The 19023-nt window shown below is 38.7% G+C and overlaps 3 protein-coding genes across 6 annotated transcripts; all 3 read left to right on the top strand.

The window, feature by feature from the left end:
• Positions 1-652: 652 nt before the first annotated feature.
• hcn3 (hyperpolarization activated cyclic nucleotide-gated potassium channel 3) lies at positions 653-9890 on the top strand. Its single transcript, XM_079368790.1, has 7 exons — positions 653-1727; positions 5489-5918; positions 6030-6191; positions 6834-7052; positions 7562-7708; positions 8012-8252; positions 8484-9890. Exons 1-7 carry the CDS (start codon positions 1252-1254, stop codon positions 8684-8686), a joined length of 1878 nt encoding a protein of 625 aa, XP_079224916.1. The 5' UTR covers positions 653-1251; the 3' UTR covers positions 8687-9890.
• A 249-nt stretch (positions 9891-10139) lies between these two features.
• Positions 10140-14894, top strand: ndufv1 (NADH:ubiquinone oxidoreductase core subunit V1). Its single transcript, XM_079367737.1, has 11 exons — positions 10140-10247; positions 11008-11116; positions 11202-11284; positions 11405-11575; positions 12208-12391; positions 12837-13026; positions 13165-13377; positions 13752-13918; positions 14005-14086; positions 14179-14324; positions 14646-14894. Exons 2-11 carry the CDS (start codon positions 11012-11014, stop codon positions 14721-14723), a joined length of 1419 nt encoding a protein of 472 aa, XP_079223863.1. The 5' UTR covers positions 10140-10247; positions 11008-11011; the 3' UTR covers positions 14724-14894.
• A 460-nt stretch (positions 14895-15354) lies between these two features.
• LOC306839558 (zinc finger protein 576-like) lies at positions 15355-18334 on the top strand. 4 transcript variants are annotated; one of them, XM_079368319.1, is made up of 6 exons: positions 15355-15412; positions 15901-16047; positions 16132-16247; positions 16844-16987; positions 17086-17242; positions 17329-17432. In XM_079368319.1, the coding sequence occupies exons 2-6, from the start codon at positions 15954-15956 to the stop codon at positions 17352-17354; spliced, it is 537 nt and encodes a 178-aa protein (XP_079224445.1). In that variant the 5' UTR covers positions 15355-15412; positions 15901-15953; the 3' UTR covers positions 17355-17432. The 4 variants fall into 4 exon arrangements, with proteins under 4 accessions (XP_079224445.1, XP_079224442.1, XP_079224444.1 ...); XM_079368316.1 differs by having other exon boundaries at positions 17086-18334; XM_079368318.1 differs by having other exon boundaries at positions 15383-15412; positions 15904-16047; positions 17086-18334.
• Positions 18335-19023: the final 689 nt, after the last annotated feature.

Genomic DNA, 19023 nt, shown 5'->3' with positions numbered 1-19023 from the left:
TAGTTTTTAAAACATCGATGACTTTATTTTTATTCGTAGCATCAGTGACAATTTAAAACCCTGAAAAAGTTCTGGTGTCTTGAAAAATACGACGTTAATAATAATATTAATAATAATACATTGTATTTATGGGCGCCTTTCAAAAAACCCAAAGACACCTTACAGGCAGGATTAAAAACAAACAATATAAAAATGAGAAACTTAAAAAGAGATAAACAGTTTTACATAACTTACAGGTAGACGCACTAGTCTTCCTCCTTAATGCATAGTAGGCTGTTTACTGGTGCTAGAACAATCCCCTCTTTTATTGACTGGTTTTACAGCCTGTTACTGTGAATTAAATATTGAGTGTGATAACCTGTGTTATGCAGGGCTGCTGTAGCCTGGTTCCCGCTCAGGCTCATGTCTGCATGCGAACAGTAAAGTCGCCTACATAATACATTTTGGTTGCTGCCGACCTGTAGGGTCCACATCCCGTCTCCGAAATCCGACCTGACCTTGACACAAACCCTAGAGGTTTTTCGAGCCGGGGGGGGGGGGGGGGGGGGGGGGGGGATTTGGCCAAGGGGGAGGAGGAGGTGGGAGAGGACCGAGGAGGAGGAGGAGGAGAGAGGTGAGTGGACGGAGTTATGCCAACAAGCCGATTATTGAAGGCTACTGAGCCCTGGCTGTCAATGTACGTCCGTCCTGCGTGGTCAACCAGACACGGAGAGCAGAGGAAAACTGAACCTGAACTTTTTATTCCTGCATCAAGTAGACTTCGTTCATCACAGGACACAGGAAAGTACTTTTCCCCCCCCCGTTTTGACAGTGTCTTCAACTTTTTGGGGTTAACATTGAGGATACTCATGTGTGGATAACTATTGTTTTCAGAAGATTTTGATAATGATACCAAAGAGGGCTGAAGGTACTTTGTGCATTGTTGTGGTGTCACATGTTGTTTATAGACTGTATGGAGCCACACCGTTTTATCAACATGATGCCTAACAGTGTATCAGGATAGCTGAGTACAAGATACTTCTGTTATTGAAGTAGTGTCACTCTTACATGTTATCACTGCTTCACAGCATTTAGTATCATGCCTACAGACTTATCAGTAGACTAGAGGTATTTATTTTTAAACAGAAGCCGACACCAGCAATGCATTAAATGGCAATGGTAGCTATGGGTAAGGTTGTCTGCCAGTGAACTTTAGGATCAGGACCCTCACAGCCAAAAAAAGGGGGACAGTAAATCATTGCCCATTTTGATATGCAAGGTGTAAAAATGACCAGTCCCACCAGAAGTGTTAAAGACCAGAAACGCATCAGTGACAGCCCGACCCACAAACCAGAGACGTCCAGGTACCGCAGTTGGAGCAGCTGGAGCTTCTCTAGATGGAGAAGCGGCTCTCAGAGGACGAGCCCACCTGGTACGCCATCCCCAAAATCAGAGAAGAAAAGTGATGTGACCAAAACGCTTTTCTCCTTGGTCAAGACTCACAATGACGACTACACAGCCGATCCCGATGGCCTGCTGAACACCAATTCTGAGCCTGATGGAGATGGCGATGATGACCTCCCAGATGACCAGTCTACCTGCTGCCAGAGGCAGCTTGGATCATTGCTACAACCCGGGGTCAACAAGTTCTCCTTGCGCATGTTTGGCAGTCACAAGGGTGTTGCTGCTGAGCAAGCCAGGGTCAAGAGCTTTGGAGTGTGGATCATTCACCCCTACAGTGACTTCAGGTAATAATAATGTGTTGTCTTCAGAATCAACGTTTTCTTAATGTCAGGATTAAGTAAGAAGCTGTGTTAAAATTATTAAGAAAACCATCCAAATGTTAATTAAAAAAAACTCTGTAATCGTAATCTGTAAACCTTAATATGATGCCTGATTCATCATGCATCTTCCATACATTTTCTTCAGAAGCATCAAATTTTCTTTCAACAAAGCTGCCTGCCACACTGCTCAGATCTATTATTTCCAAGGACAGACTGCAGCACAGCAGCTGATGTCATGGTTCCTAGCACATGATAAGGAGATGAAGGGATTTGATTAGTGATACAGTATATAGGACAAGATCATCTGGATTAATGATACCACCACGAACTTCCTTTCTTTGTCTTTATGAAAAGGCAGGACTACAACCATTTATTTTTATAATTTAAGTGATCCAACGTGCTTTATTTGACATCCACTAGTTTCTCACTTTTGGTTGGGCTCACGTTTGGAGGATTGGGCATAAAATTCAGCTTTGGGTCTAAACAATTTAGCAGTGATGCCAAACACTCCGTCTGTGCGGCCACTAATAATAGCTGCCATCAATTTAAACAATTTTAAACATCAGGGCTATGCCAGACAGAGAGGATCAACCCGTAAACAGGGATTATTGCCCATAAGAATCCCTATAATTCCAATCTTGCTCTATTATGCAATAATACACAGACAGCTGAGGGGGGGATTATCAACGTCCTACTCTCTTTAAACCTTATGCTCCAGCTTCCCCTGTAAAATGAATGAATTGAAACAGCACGTTTTTGATGCAGAGGGCTGAAGGTCAAATAGCTGTTTGGATTTTGGCTTTTGAGTGGGATTTAAAGTTAGTAAGTAAGTAAGTGTATAAATCTCACAGCCTATAGTGATCATCCTCTACATCCATATTTATGTTCGGCTGTAATCAAATTGGGAGAGTCTAATCTTATTATATGGCATTTTCACCAGACCGTTCTTGTTAAATGACTTCTCTTACTATAGCGTTCCAGAATTGTAACTTTTTATATTTAGCTCTTCAGTTTAAGTGTGGACAAAAGTAACAGAATTCGTTAGATTAACATAATGTACCAGTTTAAGGCCCTCCATACAATACTTGTTGAGTTGATTTAAAGCAATATCCCAAATGTTCAGCTCATGTTGGTGCTAGTGGAAAAGCCATTGGGATTGTCCTCTGAGAATCACAATCCCTTTTATTGGCCATGTACACTCACAAACACACACACACAAGGAGTTTGACTTTGGTGAACTGAGGACTGTGAATATAAATAATACTGTCAAAATGTATTATAATTTATTATATATTTCAGTCTGGACCAGTTGTTGAACAAAAGATTGCCCTATGTTGCCATACTTCATGCCACAACAAGAATGTACACAGCATGGCAGATTGCCGGATATTGTGACATCAATCACATTACTCTTTCTGACTGGTCGCTTTTAAAAGGCACAAACTAAACTTAGCCGATAAGCTGACTGAACCTTGCTTTAAAGACCAACATGGAAAACTATCAAACCACATTCATGTTCATTTTTTTTTACTCTTGCTGTTATTAATAGCTTGTCTAAAAGGTTTTGACTGGAGACTTAACTCTGCTCCTCACTAACACACTCATGTTTTATCACACACACACATATGCACATGCCTCATGTTAACAGCTTTAATGCAGTCCAGAGTCTTTGGCGGAGTTATAAGCAGCAAGTGTTCACTAATCTTCTGCAACATGAGTGGAAATGATAAGTAGTGATGTAAATCAGCACGTAGACAGAAGAGGACACGCGTCCAAGTAATAGTCAAAGGGATACATAAGAGTAAGAAACAAGGAACTGGTCAGTTCTGGGCTCTGACTGGTGAGAGAATTACATTTTTTTTATGATTGTGAAGGGTGACAGTAGTTGAACATTTTCTGGTTTACGTTCTAGTACTGCTGCCTCTGTAATGCAAGAGAGACTAAGAGCCAGTTAGAAAGAGCTAAGGTGATTTTCACTTGATGGAAACAGTCTGCTAGGACACCCAAACCACGAAGCACGTCCTATAACGAGTCACTGGAGACGTGAAGGAGATAAGGACTTGTATGACATGAAGCAGACAGTGATGAGTGCAGCGAAGCCGTCTAAGAGCAGCTCTTTGTGTATTGGACATGTCCAGTACAGTAGAGGCGTTTTTCTTTCCTTCATTGTATTTGCTATATAGGACCTGTAAACAGCATACATTTTTGATGAGAGGGGTTCCTCCTGTGACAGGAGCCGTTATAAGAGTAAGGGTCACAAAGAAATGGGTCATTCCCCAAACGACACACTGTCCTCTACTTGGATGACTTCACATGACCTTGTTTCAAATTCTTCAAATTAAAGCCTTTACGTTAAACGTAAGTGCTAATACGTTAAACTTGTTAGCTCTACTAGTTCAGCTAAGCTAGAAACAACATTTCTCAACTCGCACTTAGATTTTTAAGGGTATTTTTTTTGCAGTTGAATTGCTAAATAATAATAATAAGTATGAATGTGTGTATGTTTTAAATGCAGTTTTTATTGTAATGGTCTGTTAATCTTCCCTTGAGATATCAAAGTCAGAGTTATAGGTCACTCCTTACAAACTCCTTTTCAAACAGTTAAATATGTCTCAGAGCTCCTCAAAAACACGTCTGTCAGGTTTCTTGATAAAAAATCCTCTGTCATCCTGTATTTTAACATGCCTATAAACCCCAACTTCAGCCCTGTTCAAAACAGGCTGTTTTTCTGTCTATAGCTTTAAATGTAAATGCTATGTTCCACCCTCTAGGTTTGAATGACTCTGGGCTTTTTTGCCCCCTACTCTATTGTTTATGGTGAGAAGGCAGATTCAGAAAGCAACTAACATTTAGCTGTAGTAGTGTCACCCAACTTTGGGGAGTTGTTACATCTCTTTGTGATGTCACAAAAAAAATCACCAAACAACAAGTTTGAGCACAACTTTTATAAAAAGTAGAGCAGGCATAATGGAGTCTTCTTATAATTTGGGGTTTTGTCAATAGGCTGGGAACACACTGGTGTTTAGTGTGCCAACATAAAACATAGTAACTTGTATCTTATATATTATGGAACCTTAAGAAAACTGTCTTCGTAGTAGTGTAGCAATTAGACTGTAAGCTGTGGGAGGATGATGTCATGTATAATCAGGATTAAAACATGAGAGGTTTCCTTGACGTGTAGTAATAAAGATTATTTGCCATGGGAGCACAGAACCACTTCAAACATGAGACACAGACAGGTGAGGAGCTGTCAGTCTAACACGATCAAGTCTGATGTGAAAGATGTGAACCAGCCACTTTACTGTGTTTTTTTGTGGTTTATCTGTGTCTCGTGAATACTACTGTACTAAGTGATAAAAAGATACACGGAAGCTGTTAGAGTGAAACAAGTATTTTACGAGTGACTTCCAGAGACCTTAACAGTCGATTTATTCATAATGTGAACATATTTGATCTTTAAGCCTTTTTGCTAACTGAAGTAATAAGAGGGCATTTCACCTTGGCAAAGCTCTTAGCGTCCATGTAAACACTTAACTTCAGTAGTGTTCGCTCAGATCCATACACATGCAAAACAGAAACACTCCAATTTGTGAGTAACTAAGATGTTTTTTGTAGTATACTTTGTTTTCAATACTGATGTCAAGGTATAGGGTCTTTGGCTGTACATGTTGTTACATCTTTACATTTGCACAACATGAATCATTGAATGATCTTTTTCCGGACAGGTTTTACTGGGACATTGTGATGCTCCTGCTTATGATGAGTAATCTGGTCATTTTGCCATGGGGAATCACTTTCTTTGAGGACCAGAACACCATGCCTTGGATTACCTTTAACGTCCTGTCTGACACTCTATTCCTCATTGATCTGGTTCTTAATTTCCGCACGGGAATCCCAGGAGAGGACAGTCACATCATCCTGGACCCAAAGGAGATCCGCAAGCATTACATCCGCACCTGGTTCCTGGTGGACTTTATTTCCTCCATCCCAGTCGACTACATCTTCCTCATCGTTGACCTGGAATCCCGGCAGGAGTCGTCCGACGTGTACCGCACTGCCCGAGCCCTCCGCATTGTGCGCTTCACCAAAATCCTCAGTCTGCTGCGTCTTTTGCGACTGTCACGTCTCATCCGCTACATCCACCAGTGGGAAGAGGTAAAGGGGTGAAGACAAGCAGAGAGACAATGCTCTTAACAGTACACATGAGAATATCTTTTTTAAACTTTAATGTCCTTTTCTTTCTCTGTACAACTTTGTGTCCATCAGATTTTTCACATGACCTACGATCTGGCCAGTGCTGTTGTGCGTATAGTGAACTTGATTGGTATGATGTTGCTGTTGTGCCACTGGGATGGCTGTCTGACCTTCATGGTGCCAATGCTGCAAGACTTCCCCCCAGACTGCTGGGTATCCAAAAACAATATGGTGGTTAGTACAAACAAGCTTTATATATGGAATAAAAATTTCCCCAAAACAAATCAATTTGTACTTTTATGTTAACCTTACGTAATACAAATTTGAGCATATTTCCAATTTCTTATTTTGTTGAATTGTATCCTTCCTGAAAAGTTGATTTTTTAAACTCACTTTTTTGAGTAATTAAAGAAAAAACAAGGAAAATGTGGTTCTTAGCTTTTATGCTGAGATTTAAATGGGAAGACTGACTACACTTCATGTCTGTATATGTATTTATTATGTGGCTACAATCAGCAGCCCATTAGCTTAGGTTAGCAGAAAGACTGTAAACATGAGGTTAAAGCTTATCTAGCTGCACTTAAACAGGAGAGTAAAAATAATATTTTATTCCACACTGGTTCCATGCCAAACTATTTTTCTAACTTTTTTTCTTTGACACAGCAGTTTCGTTTTTCATTTGTGTAACATGCCACTGGTTGTACCTTCTTTATTAACATACAGACAACACTGGTATAAATCATCTCATCCAAATTTGAACAACAAAGTTACTGTGTGTAGTTCTTAAATTACAATTGCAGCAAATGAAAACTGTGTTTATTTTCCTGACAACTGTTTTCTGAATACTCGAATGACAAGAAACTCTCTTCTTCTCAGAACGATACATGGCACATACAGTACTCCTACGCCCTGTTTATGGCTATGAGCCACATGCTGTGTATAGGGTACGGAGCCAACCCTCCAGAGGGCATGACTGATGTTTGGCTCACCATGATCAGCATGGTGGTGGGGGCCACCTGCTACGCTATGTTTCTTGGTCATGCTACCACCCTAGTGCAGTCGTTAGACGCATCGCACCGCCAGTATCAAGAGAAGGTAATCATCTCTGCGCGGATTCAAAAAGATTAACAAACTGAACATTTTGACCCACAGCTTCTCTTGTTTGATGTCCTGGGAGCTTCACGTGGATGCTAATGTGATTCTTGCTGTGAGGTTTAATATCACAGCCATGTTTTATTTCATAAGCTTGCTTAGTTTCCAGTTCTTTTTCATAGAAGCTTAGTCAAAGGCCTGGAAAATATGTGTATTATCTAATAGCTTTTGTGGCCTTAACGTAACCCTGTCCAGGGAGTTTTCACATGATAAAACTGAGGGATGATAAACAAATGGCAGCACCTTTGTTTGGGATCACTGCTAGCTAATGCCCATTACAAATGAGATTGTAATCCACTTAGGGCTGGAAAAAAACAGCTCTGGAGTTATTGTGCAATAATTAAGCTAACAAATGGGGGAAAAATGTGACTTCATGTGACATCTGACCTGAGGAAATTCTATTGTACAATCGTGAAGGTCAAATCAGCATGTGTTTTGTACAAATGTTTCAGTATAAGCAAGTGGAGCAGTACATGTCGTTCCATAAACTTCCAGCGGATGTGAGGCAGAGGATCCACGATTATTACGAGCAGCGGTTCCAGGGAAAGATGTTCGATGAGGACAGCATCTTTGGAGAGCTCAGCGATCCTCTCAAGGAGGTGCGCCATAAATCAAAACCTTGATTTGACATCTCTGCCTTGATGTTGAATTAACATGCTCGCATGGATAAAAATGAAGCCTGAAACATGATGTTGCAAAAATATAAATCAAGTAATGAAGTGATTAATCCTAATAGTATATTCTAACAATAGGTTGGCATAATGTTTAAATATTATAATCAATCAGCTGTGAAAACAGGAGCCCCTTAATGATTTGACTAAACAGTATAAGAGTCAAAGTGTGAAGAAGTGTATCACTTTGACAGGTTCATAATGCTCCTCTTCTCTTCGTTTTCCATGCAGGAGATTGTCAGCTATAACTGTCGTGGTCTGGTAGCCAACATGCCACTGTTTGCCAACACTGATCCTCATTTTGTAACAGTGATCCTGACAAAGCTGCGTTTTGAGGTTTTTCAACCTGGAGACTTGATTATACGAGAAGGTACACTCGGTCGTAAAATGTATTTCATCCAGCATGGCACCGTTACTGTCATCCCTCGAGGCAATAGGGAGATATCACTCAACGATGGAGCATATTTTGGGGGTAAATCATCTTTACCTCCCTTCATCTTCATTTGTCATTGTCCCAAAATTATTCATTTTGTCATCCCTGTCGCAATGTATAATTTAAATGTGTTAAGAATAATGTTCAAAAATGTAAGGGGTTGTCTTTAGATTGCTCATTTGTTAAACTAGCAATCTTTGAGCCAAAGCTTTTAGCTGACAGAAAAACTGCACACTATACCTGAAACTAAAATTCTCTTCATTGATTCAGAGATCTGCTTGCTGACCCAAGGACGACGCACAGCCACCGTGAAGGCTGACACCTACTGTCGCCTTTACTCCCTGAGCGTGGACAGTTTCAACGAAGTCCTGGAGGAGCATCCTCTCATGAGGCAAGCGTTTGAGAGTGTGGCTGTGGACCGACTGGGCCGAGGCGCTCGCAAATCCAGTCTTCAGACTCCAGCCGCTGAGTGACCTCTTCAGTATCATCAGAGACAAACTCCTGACAGATATATGGAGACTATTTTCTACAATATGACTAAACGTGACAATATGAAGAAACCTTGAATGTGAATTTCACGTATTGCTGGACAACCTGATAGAAACCCTCTTTATGAGCACATTATTGCTGCACTTTGCTAGAAATATTGTAAACTCGGTTCAGTTCTCTTTTACTTGAATCTGAATTAGCAATCTGATCTTTGTACACTGTTTATTAAAAGTTCTGTTTTCTAATGAACAAACAGTAACCACCCCCGCCCCACACACACACGCCACACTGTTTTCTTGTTTCTTGTAGATGTAAGAATCTTATATTATTGGCTATTCATTTGCTTTTCAACTGAAGCTGATTTGTACCTGCCTCTAAGTTTTCTGATGCTACAGATTTACTATCCGTCCCATCATTCATAAGAGATATTAGAAGCCCAAAGTAGCACCAGCGGGTCAATTTATCACACAGTTGTGTGTATGTAAGTCTGGTTTAAATGATCCCTCAGGTTGAATCAAACAAGGCTTTAAGTCCAATTTTCCCAGAGGATAAGCTTCTGTGATGTAATAACTGTATAGAGACAGATTGTGGACAGTAATTCAGCAGGACTTGAATTGAGAAATGTAACTATACTTAAATATGGAGGTTAGTAAAAAAAATCTTTCCAATTAAGTGTACAGTATTTCAAGGTGTCATTCTTTCCCCACACATTTTAATTATTTAATTTCACATGAACCTATTTTAACTTTTTTGTTTATTTATATTTATAGTTCTTTTTAAAATGTTAATGATTGTACACTATCAGTATGTTGATAAACATATTTAAAGGAAGAATTTACTTTATTAAAAACAATCCCTAATGGTTCACTTGATTTGACGTGATTTTCCTGCTATAATGTTGTTTTAGCAGTGCTGTCCAATATTCAGAGTCAGTTTATTTTCTGCTTAAAACACGATCTGAAAGAAGAGAACCCTATTAAACTAAAGACCTGATTTTTTGGAAATAAATACAGATACTGACTTTAATGAAAAGGAGGTTTAATCTTTGAGTCACCTTCTCTTATACATTGATTCCTTTGGTCGCTGTATGGATAGATAACTTTTTTTTTCCCTGACAAAACCTAATTTTGCAGCAATAATTTTCTTGAACTGATCTGTTTGTTTTATTTTAAATAGTGCTTGGCCTATCATTTTCATTATTTAAATATTCTGCTGAACATCATCCTAATGATAATGTTTCTGTCCTTTAAATATAAATATAAAAATATTATTTTTGCCTGTGTGTTTTTGTGTGTTATATAAAGTACTTTTTATAAGTGTGTGGAAACCAAAGCTGTTGATTGGCTTGATCACTCGCCTTCAATTTTGTAATGGGATTTTTGTGTCCCTACATACATGAAAAGAAGGAGGCGTCATTGTCAGCTTGTTGTGCAACCTCAACTGTTTAAATAACCCACTGTACAGCTCGGTGTTACAGTAAAATATTCCGGCGTAGTCCTCATCAACTTCCGGTCTGGGTTTCGTAAACCTCGGGACGTAGAGAAGGTAAGAAGGACCGATTATTTTTGCAACCATTCCTCGAATCAGTCATTGTTTGGTTGATTTGCGTGTGTGCGGTTGTTGTAAATTACGGTAACACATTTAATAAAGAGCCGGCAGTTTGATGTACGTCGTCAATCCGCTGCAGTTATTCTGACATTACAAGGTTAACCGCTAGCTAACTTAGCTTAGCACAAGTCTAAGCAGTGAGCATGGAGGTCAGTATGTACTTTAAAAACAGCACAATATAACGATGGGAAAGAGTTTGAATTAATCTCCTAGTATAAAGTGCTGTAATGTGTTTTTATGCACGGACTTTGTTTCGATTGGTAACCTTACACCTTTACCTTCGTGAGTTAACGTGCTAACACATCTGACATAACAACAACACATCTGGAGTTACACAAAGTGTTGAACAGCAGCAAAACCTTTACCTTTTAAAATATATAAACAACACACCTTTACCTTAAAATAAATAAACGACACACATTTACCTGCAATATTAATAAATAAACAAAGAATAATTAATCGTTCATTACAGTTTAAAAAAAAATACATTGCAAAAGATCAAGTGTTTGCATGTTGCTCTGGTTTGATTTTATGAAAAAATCTGACGTGTAATGTGTTATAACAGTAAATTTCTTGTTTTAAAAACAGATATAGAATAAATTATTAATTTTGTTTTGTAAAATTCGGACTTATTATTTTACACTGCTGAAGTATCTATGTTTTTGACTTGTGATCTAATGGTCTCATCTCTCGACAGGAAGATGCTGTCCCTCTCTCGAGCAGTCGTGAGTGGCGTGGCCCGCGCTCCAGCTGCAGTCAGCCAAGCTGGAGTGACTGCTATCACCAGATACAACAGCACAGCACAGGTACCTGGTTTATACTTACTTTATAATGTAGTTAAATGTTTTAAAACGGGGTTAACATTTGATGTGTTGGTTTTATTTTTTTCAGAGTGCTCCTAAGAAAACTACATTTGGACCTCTAGCAGATGAGGACAGAATTTTCACAAACCTGTATGGACGTCATGACTGGAGGTAACATTGAACATTGTGTCCCGAGTGTTTTAAATGATGCTCCCACACAATATGAAATAATGTCATGACCAGGAAAAGTAATAAAGAATCCTTATAATAAAATGCTGAATTGCTTTTAAGGCTGAAAGGGGCACTGAAGCGTGGCGACTGGTACAAAACGAAGGAGATCCTTTTGAAGGGGGTCGACTGGATCCTCAATGAGATCAAGGTCTCTGGCCTGCGTGGCAGAGGTGGAGCTGGTTTCCCAACAGGCATGAAGTGGAGCTTCATGAACAAGCCCAGTGATGGCAGGTCAGTGAGGGGACCGACAGATTCACACACATGTACTGTGTTTTTTTAACATGTAAAGGCACTATTGGCTGAGGTATGGACCAAAGCAAAGAATAAGATATTGTCATTTCAATGCAACTTCAACTATATAGATAGAAACCTCATTTTCTTACACTATATCTCATTAGAAAATATATTAAAATATCTTTAAACCTTCTTATGTCAGCCAGCACTAAAAGGCACAGTCCTATTTTTGGAGTCTAAACCAAAACAAGATTCTGATGCAACAACAGAGATTCTCTTCATAATATTATAGTATTGTTTTTGGAAGATACTTTCTGTCATTTGTTACCAAATCTTGAAATCGGCAAAACTGAGAAGTTTTCTATAACAGAGGTTAGTTTAGGCAAGATCAATGTGCTTTGAAATACATTAAAACTAATATTAAGGAAAGAACGCAACAGAAATGAAGAAAACAGAGCAAAAGAAAGCTTGTTCATCATTAAAAGACAGAATAGAATCCGTTTAGTTTAGTGGCTAGCTATGTCAGCATGAAGGCCTTTTCATCACGCTTGAGCCAAAATGAAATTTGGTGTATAAAACATCCAAATAAAGCACCTTCAGGGTGTTTGTAACCCAACTCTATGTTTTAGGCCAAAGTACTTGGTTGTGAATGCCGATGAGGGAGAACCTGGCACCTGTAAGGATCGTGAGATTATGAGGAATGACCCACACAAGCTGGTGGAGGGATGTCTGGTCGCTGGGATGGCCATGGGGGCACGTGCTGCTTACATCTACATCAGAGGAGAGTTCTACAATGAGTCGTCGAACTTGCAGGTGAACCTGGACAGAGTGAAACCTTCCCATTGTCGACTGAAACTCTAGAGTACAAACAATGTCAGTAATGTTTGAAATCAGTTTAAAGAAAAAGACTCAAGTAGCTTAAAACATGCAACATATTCATTTCTATTAAAACATTTTTTTATTTAAATATCCAGTTCCAAAATCAGTAATACAGTACATTTAAACAATACTAAGAACAGAACAAACCAACACACTGACAAATGCAGAAGTACAAAACCAAAAAGAAAAATGATAAGTGCAGCCAATTCAAAATCCTGTAGTAATGTAGTTGGTCTGAAATTATTCCTTAAATAATATAAATATCTACACATTATGTGTATGACATTTTAACATCATGGCACTACTTGCGTTGTCTCATAGATGGATTTATTGTGCTTTGAAATGTTTAAAGTCTGTATTTTTGAATGTGCTTTTCTAGGTGGCTATTAATGAAGCTTATGCTGCTGGGCTCATTGGAAAGAACTCCTGTGGCTCCGGTTATGACTTTGATGTGTTTGTGATGCGAGGGGCTGGAGCGTACATCTGTGGGGAGGAGACTGCTCTTATTGAGTCACTTGAGGGCAAGCAGGGCAAACCCCGCCTGAAGCCCCCTTTTCCTGCTGACGTGGGTGAGTTTTGCTGAAGTGTGGAAGCTAGTCTTGAAAAACATACAAGTATAACTCATATAACTGGAAACATTCTTCTTATTTGACTTATCTAAACGTTGGTCACTAATGCTGGACCTTCCTTTTGCTTCGATCATGAAGGTGTCTTTGGTTGCCCAACAACTGTTGCAAATGTGGAGACTGTATCCGTTGCTCCCACTATCTGTCGTCGTGGAGGCACGTGGTTTCTGGGTTTCGGCAGAGAGAGAAACTCTGGCACAAAACTCTTCAACATCTCCGGCCATGTTAACCACCCCTGCACTGTAGAGGAGGAGATGTCTGTTCCTCTGAAAGACCTCATTGAGAGGCATGCAGGTACAGATACATGAAAGGTATACTCACGAAATATCAGACATAGTAACTTGGACACCTTTTTTTAATTTAATAAGAAATTTGGTTTGAAATAAAAAAGATGAAGTGAATTGTTGGTGTTGTTTAAATGATGTGAGTTGTTGATTTTGTCTAAAAAAAATGCTTGTGATGTAATTAATTTTCCCTTAAAAATATTTGATGTGAAGTGAAACTGACAGAAAGGGAAAACCTTAATGCTTCAGTTGTTTGTCTGCATGTGTTTATCTACCAAGAAGGTCAGAGAATTTAAAGATTAAGTCAGCTTAACATAAGTACAACCTAAGTCAATGCAGTTTTTACTTCATTTTACTTAATTGAAACAAACATCTGTCTGGTAGGTGGAGTGCGCGGTGGGTGGGATAACCTGCTGGCTGTAATCCCTGGCGGCTCCTCAACACCCCTCATTCCCAAGAACGTGTGTGAGGAGGTGCTGATGGACTTCGACGGCCTCATACAGGCTCAGACCGGTCTGGGAACGGCTGCTCTCATCGTCATGGACAAATCTGTACGTTTTGTCTACCCTGCAGCATCAGTCAATACTCTCTGAGAAATACAAAATGTGTTACATTGATGACTGCATTGCTTTTTCAGACTGACATCATCAGAGCAATCGCCCGCCTCATTGAGTTTTACAAACATGAGAGCTGTGGTCAGTGCACGCCCTGCAGAGAGGGTAAGTCACACTTCAATCGACACTACACACATCAGCTCTCGACATCATTACGAACGTGTAAATATTGTTTTCCCCGTTAACTATCTCTGCAGGAGTGGACTGGATGAATAACATGATGTGGCGTTTTGTGCGTGGTGATGCTCGGACGGCCGAGATCGATATGATTTGGGAAATCAGCAAGCAGATTGAGGGTCATACTATCTGTGCTTTGGGAGACGGTGCAGCATGGCCAGTGCAGGTAAACGCGTGTTCTGTAAAATTGTGTTTTTCAAAACCGGATATTTGAAAGGATTAAAAGAGAACCATAAAATATATTCAACCAGCACAATTTAGGATTAGATCCACATATAACGAGAAGATTAAAAAATCTAAACTGAAAAAACTTAACGGGGGCTGATTAATTTTTTTGGATTGTGTTAGTGATTGTGTTTTGGTTCTTAATTATTAACAGAAAAATGAAACCTATAAATATGAATTCTCTCACAGGGATTTTAGTAGAGCCTTTGTTATGTTGTCTGCATTCAAGATAAATTGATGTACTGTCTTTCTCTCATCCCAGGGATTGATCAGGCACTTCAGGCCTGTGATGGAGAGCAGAATCGCTGAATACCAGCAGCAGCAGCAAGCCAGGGCTTAAGAAACCACTGAGACCTTGAGCTCGTTCTTCTGCCTCATTTGTCCTTCACCTTTTACTTTTGTCATTGACAAATTATTTAAAGTGATAATGTGCCGTCACATAACCTCTTCATCAAGATTGTCATTGATGTTTGCCTTGTCCTATTACAAATAAAGTTCTATGAATCTGAAAGGTTTCAGATTTTTTTTCTTTTCTTGTGTGCATATTTGAATTTAGAAACATGTCTAAAGGGAGCCTTTTTTCATCTTGTGTACTTTCTAATTAAAAAAAAAGGGTCAAATCTCTTCAAACAAATACAGATGCAGGTGCTTTATAGTTAAATAATACTGACCATAACACCATTTATGAGGTAATACATGCCAAAGGAGGTTTTAGATCTGTACTGTGAATTAAAGGACCAAACGGTGATAGAAGAAAATCATGATGAGTAAATTAATGAAAAATTGTCAAACATTGATTGGCAGAAAGTTTAACGGGAAATAAAGAGTTAACCTACCATCTAAAGATATGTTATTGCTAGTTTCTGACACGCTATTAAAGACATAAACGATGGTGTCACATGCGATACCTTTGTTGATTGAAATTATTTACATCACAATATCTCGCGATATCAGGAGATTTTCCCTTATCACGTGACGTGGGTACGCCAGTGGACTCAGCTTCATTTAGGTGGACGGACGCTCCGAACGGTAAGAAATGGAAGCCCTTTTTGAATTGTTTACATTGAATTTAGTTAAAAATAATTTTAATTCCACTAAAATAAGCAAGTCAAACGCACGACAGGTTGATTAGAAAACCAAGCAGACATGCGACGCTTTTTAAAATATTGCTAAAATATACGTATTTAACCATTGAGCTTGTAATTAGATGTGCTTCTGCGCTCGCGCTCTCCATCCTTATGTCAACTAGCTTTACACGAGATTTCTACTTTTCCTCATCAACTTCTTATTTGGTCAATTAAAAAAAAAAATATGGCAGTGATTTAAGAAAATGCATTGTGTTTTCACTGAGTCCCTGTGAAATGTTTGATTATTAATTTAAAATGTCCCATTGCTTCGTAACGTGACGCTAGTAGGCTACGTTTAAAGCTAAGCCTCTCTATCTGTGTAGTAACTATGTTATCAGTGCAGACACTTAAACATAACATTAATGCTTTTACGTGTTTTATAATTTCCAGCAGCGTGACAGCTCCTTGTTTCTGTGGTAGTGTTTGAAAGCACCAGCATAGAAATGTTTAAGATAGAGCATGTCGTGGTTGGAAGCGAAGTGAAGCCGACCTCAAAGGAGAAGAAAACGGAGACGCTTGTCGGTCCTTTGCAGTCCTGTAAGTCAACATTTGTTTCTTTGCAATGTTGTAAATCTACCTTTAACTCATCTCCTAAACCCATGGTGTCTTATGGTGATGCAGATCAGCATGAGAGTCTGCAGTGTTTCCAGTGCTTCATCACTTTCTGTAACGCCAAAGCAAAGGAAAGACACATGCGGAAGAGTCACCGGGAGCTCTACAAGCAGCAGCTGCAGCAGGTAAACCAAGTAAAAAATGCAAGGTCAGGTTCCTTAATGTGATACAAGCGCAGATATTCATCTCAAATTATTAGTAAATTGATTTAAGTATTTTTTACTTTATAAAATATAATTATGTTATGACATAATAGGGAACATTTCCGCAGCCAATTTCTTGTTTTGAAAAAAAAAAAAAACACTCTTCACATATGAGGGGCTGGAATTTGGTTGCATTTGCTGACAAACAGATGTTATTACATTCTGTGTTTATCAATTGCTCATACATCTCTACTGACTGCCATTGAAGTATTTATGGTGGGGCTAAAAAGGTTCCGTCAAGGTACAGTCCGGCCTGTGAGGGATTTTTTAGACATCAATATTGAAGAATAAGAAAAAAAGACAGTTTTTCACTTCTAACACATCAGAGGTTATTCTGTGTTTTCAACTCTTTTTATAATAACTTTAAATGGATATAAAGACAATTGTTGTTTTTAAATGTCCCCCTGTGAGTAAAATGTAATTGTGTAATCAATTTACATGTTTTTTAAGAGTAATTGAATAAAACATTAAGTATGGCTTTTATATTTTCAACCACTTTTTTGCTCATCATTTTGCAGACTGACACAGTCTTCACTTGCTATCAGTGTGACAAAAGCTTCCAGTCTTCTGAGATGCTCAGTCAACACCAGGTTAGCCACAGCACAGAAGAAAAGCCTTTCTGCTGTACCTACTGCAAGAAAACCTTTTTAACCTACACTGAGGTGAGGACGCAGCAGTTTACATTAGCCACATTTGTGTATTGAAGATTAGAAATAAATAACTGTTTAAATGTCGATTCTGTCTGTTTAATGTCTTGCAGGTGAACAAACACAGAAGACATGATTGCATAGGGCGAAAGTTTCCCTGCAGGGATTGTGGCGCCCTGTTCCAGAGTACTTCACGACTGCGCTACCATCGCATTGCAGAGCACCCCAAGGGCTCGTTGATTGTTGATGATGTCAACACCTACCAGTGCTGTAAATGTTTTTGTGCTTTTCAGACAGAAAAAGAACTCCTGCAGCACCAGGAGACTTTTGCTAATAGTGTTAACTGTGACGTTAAGCCTCAAGGCAAAAAACGTGGCCGTAAACCGAAGAATGCAACGCAAGGAGGGTCAATTGATGACAAGAAGTTCAAAACAGAAGAGGAATCAGGGGAAGGATACAATGACTCTACAATGGAGGGATGTCCATCTAATGAGCTACAAACCCTATTAAAAATTCCCTGTCCTGAGGCCAACTGTGATCTCTTTTTCCCTTCTGTTACAGCACTGCGGGCACATAAGAGAGGGGAACATGGTCCGACCTCTCTTGATCCTCACAGATGCACAGAGTGTGATGAAAGCTACGCTCAACCTGAGCAGCTCAAAGCTCACATTTCTCAGTCTCATTGTTCTGAATACACCGGCCCCACCTGTGTAAAAAGCTTTACAACAGAGGGTGATCTGCAGATCCACCAGAACACCCACACTGATGGAGAGGAGGCAGCAGAAAAAAGATAATGTACAGGGAAAAGACTGCAGCTTCATCCTACACCATTCAGATAAATACTTGTCAGAGTATTTCTTCCTATTTCTCCTTTGTGTAGGTAGATATGTGAATAGTTTAGGATGAGTATTTGAAGGGAGGGTATGCAACCCAATTGAAATATGGAAGTTGCTTCTGGAGTGACATTTTTCAATTTCTATTATAATACATCCTACACTTGTGAATACAACAGTACCAATCAATATATATGAATAAATAGCATCTTGAGCCCCTGTTTAAAGGGCCTTTTGGTGTTAATATTACAGTTATTGTACTGAAAATATGTATATTAATTAGAGAGTATCTGGTTCATTCCCACATAATTGTGTGAATATTTTGTATTTAATGATGCTGTTTATTTTTTGGACAGTCATAAAGGTCACAATTGTATTGGGAGTGTAAGTCTGGAACCTACTATATACAATCCAAAATCTCTTGAATGGGCCACTGTATACAATGCTATGCCTTCATGACTAATGATGTATTCTCACAGTCATGGTTTTCTCTTTCAACCATTAAATTGTTGCTGCCTTGAACAAAGTGTTTGGTCTGTTGTGTTTTTATTGACGGGCAAAATGTAAAAGGACTTTCAAATTAGAAAAAGACCAAAATAGTGCAGTCTTATTTACATTAACCTCATAGTCGTGGGTTAGACTAGAGACTTATTTTTCTCTTATGTGTAATTTTAAAGATTAAAACATTTGTTTGATTTATTTTATTAATTTATTTGAATCAGGGACATTTTACAAAAAGAAACATTAGCCTCTGAAGAGAAGAGTTTTGTACCAGATGTGTTGTCTCTGGGCAGATGATGGCAGAACGTTGTTAAACAAATGATTTAAAATCATGATTTTGACAATTATGAATTCAACAGAAATAGACAATTTAAATCTGCATATTTGTAGTATAATAAGTATCATAGGATCCTAATTTTAGGACACCTGCTGCTACAGGTGAAAATATTTATACTACCAGGAGTGAGGCATAGAAATAGCTTTAAATAAAATTAGCTTCTTGGCTATTTTCCTTTGCGTATTGTTAAATTTAAAATTATGGGTAAATACACTAGTTTACACTTATTTAATGCATGTTATTTCTTATATTTGAATGTTGAGATTTACCTAACATGTATCCTCTCAGAAACTACGTTGCAATATGTTTTTTAAACCTATAACAAAATTTAGTTTCATATATTAAGCAACATAATATATTGTATATCAAAATGCTTGGGA

The sequence above is a fragment of the Symphodus melops genome (genome assembly GCF_947650265.1).
Source record: "Symphodus melops genome assembly, chromosome: 18".
Lineage (NCBI taxonomy): Eukaryota > Metazoa > Chordata > Actinopteri > Labriformes > Labridae > Symphodus > Symphodus melops.
The sequence above is the reverse complement of the archived record's forward strand: the minus strand, read 5'-3'. Positions and strand labels throughout refer to the sequence as shown.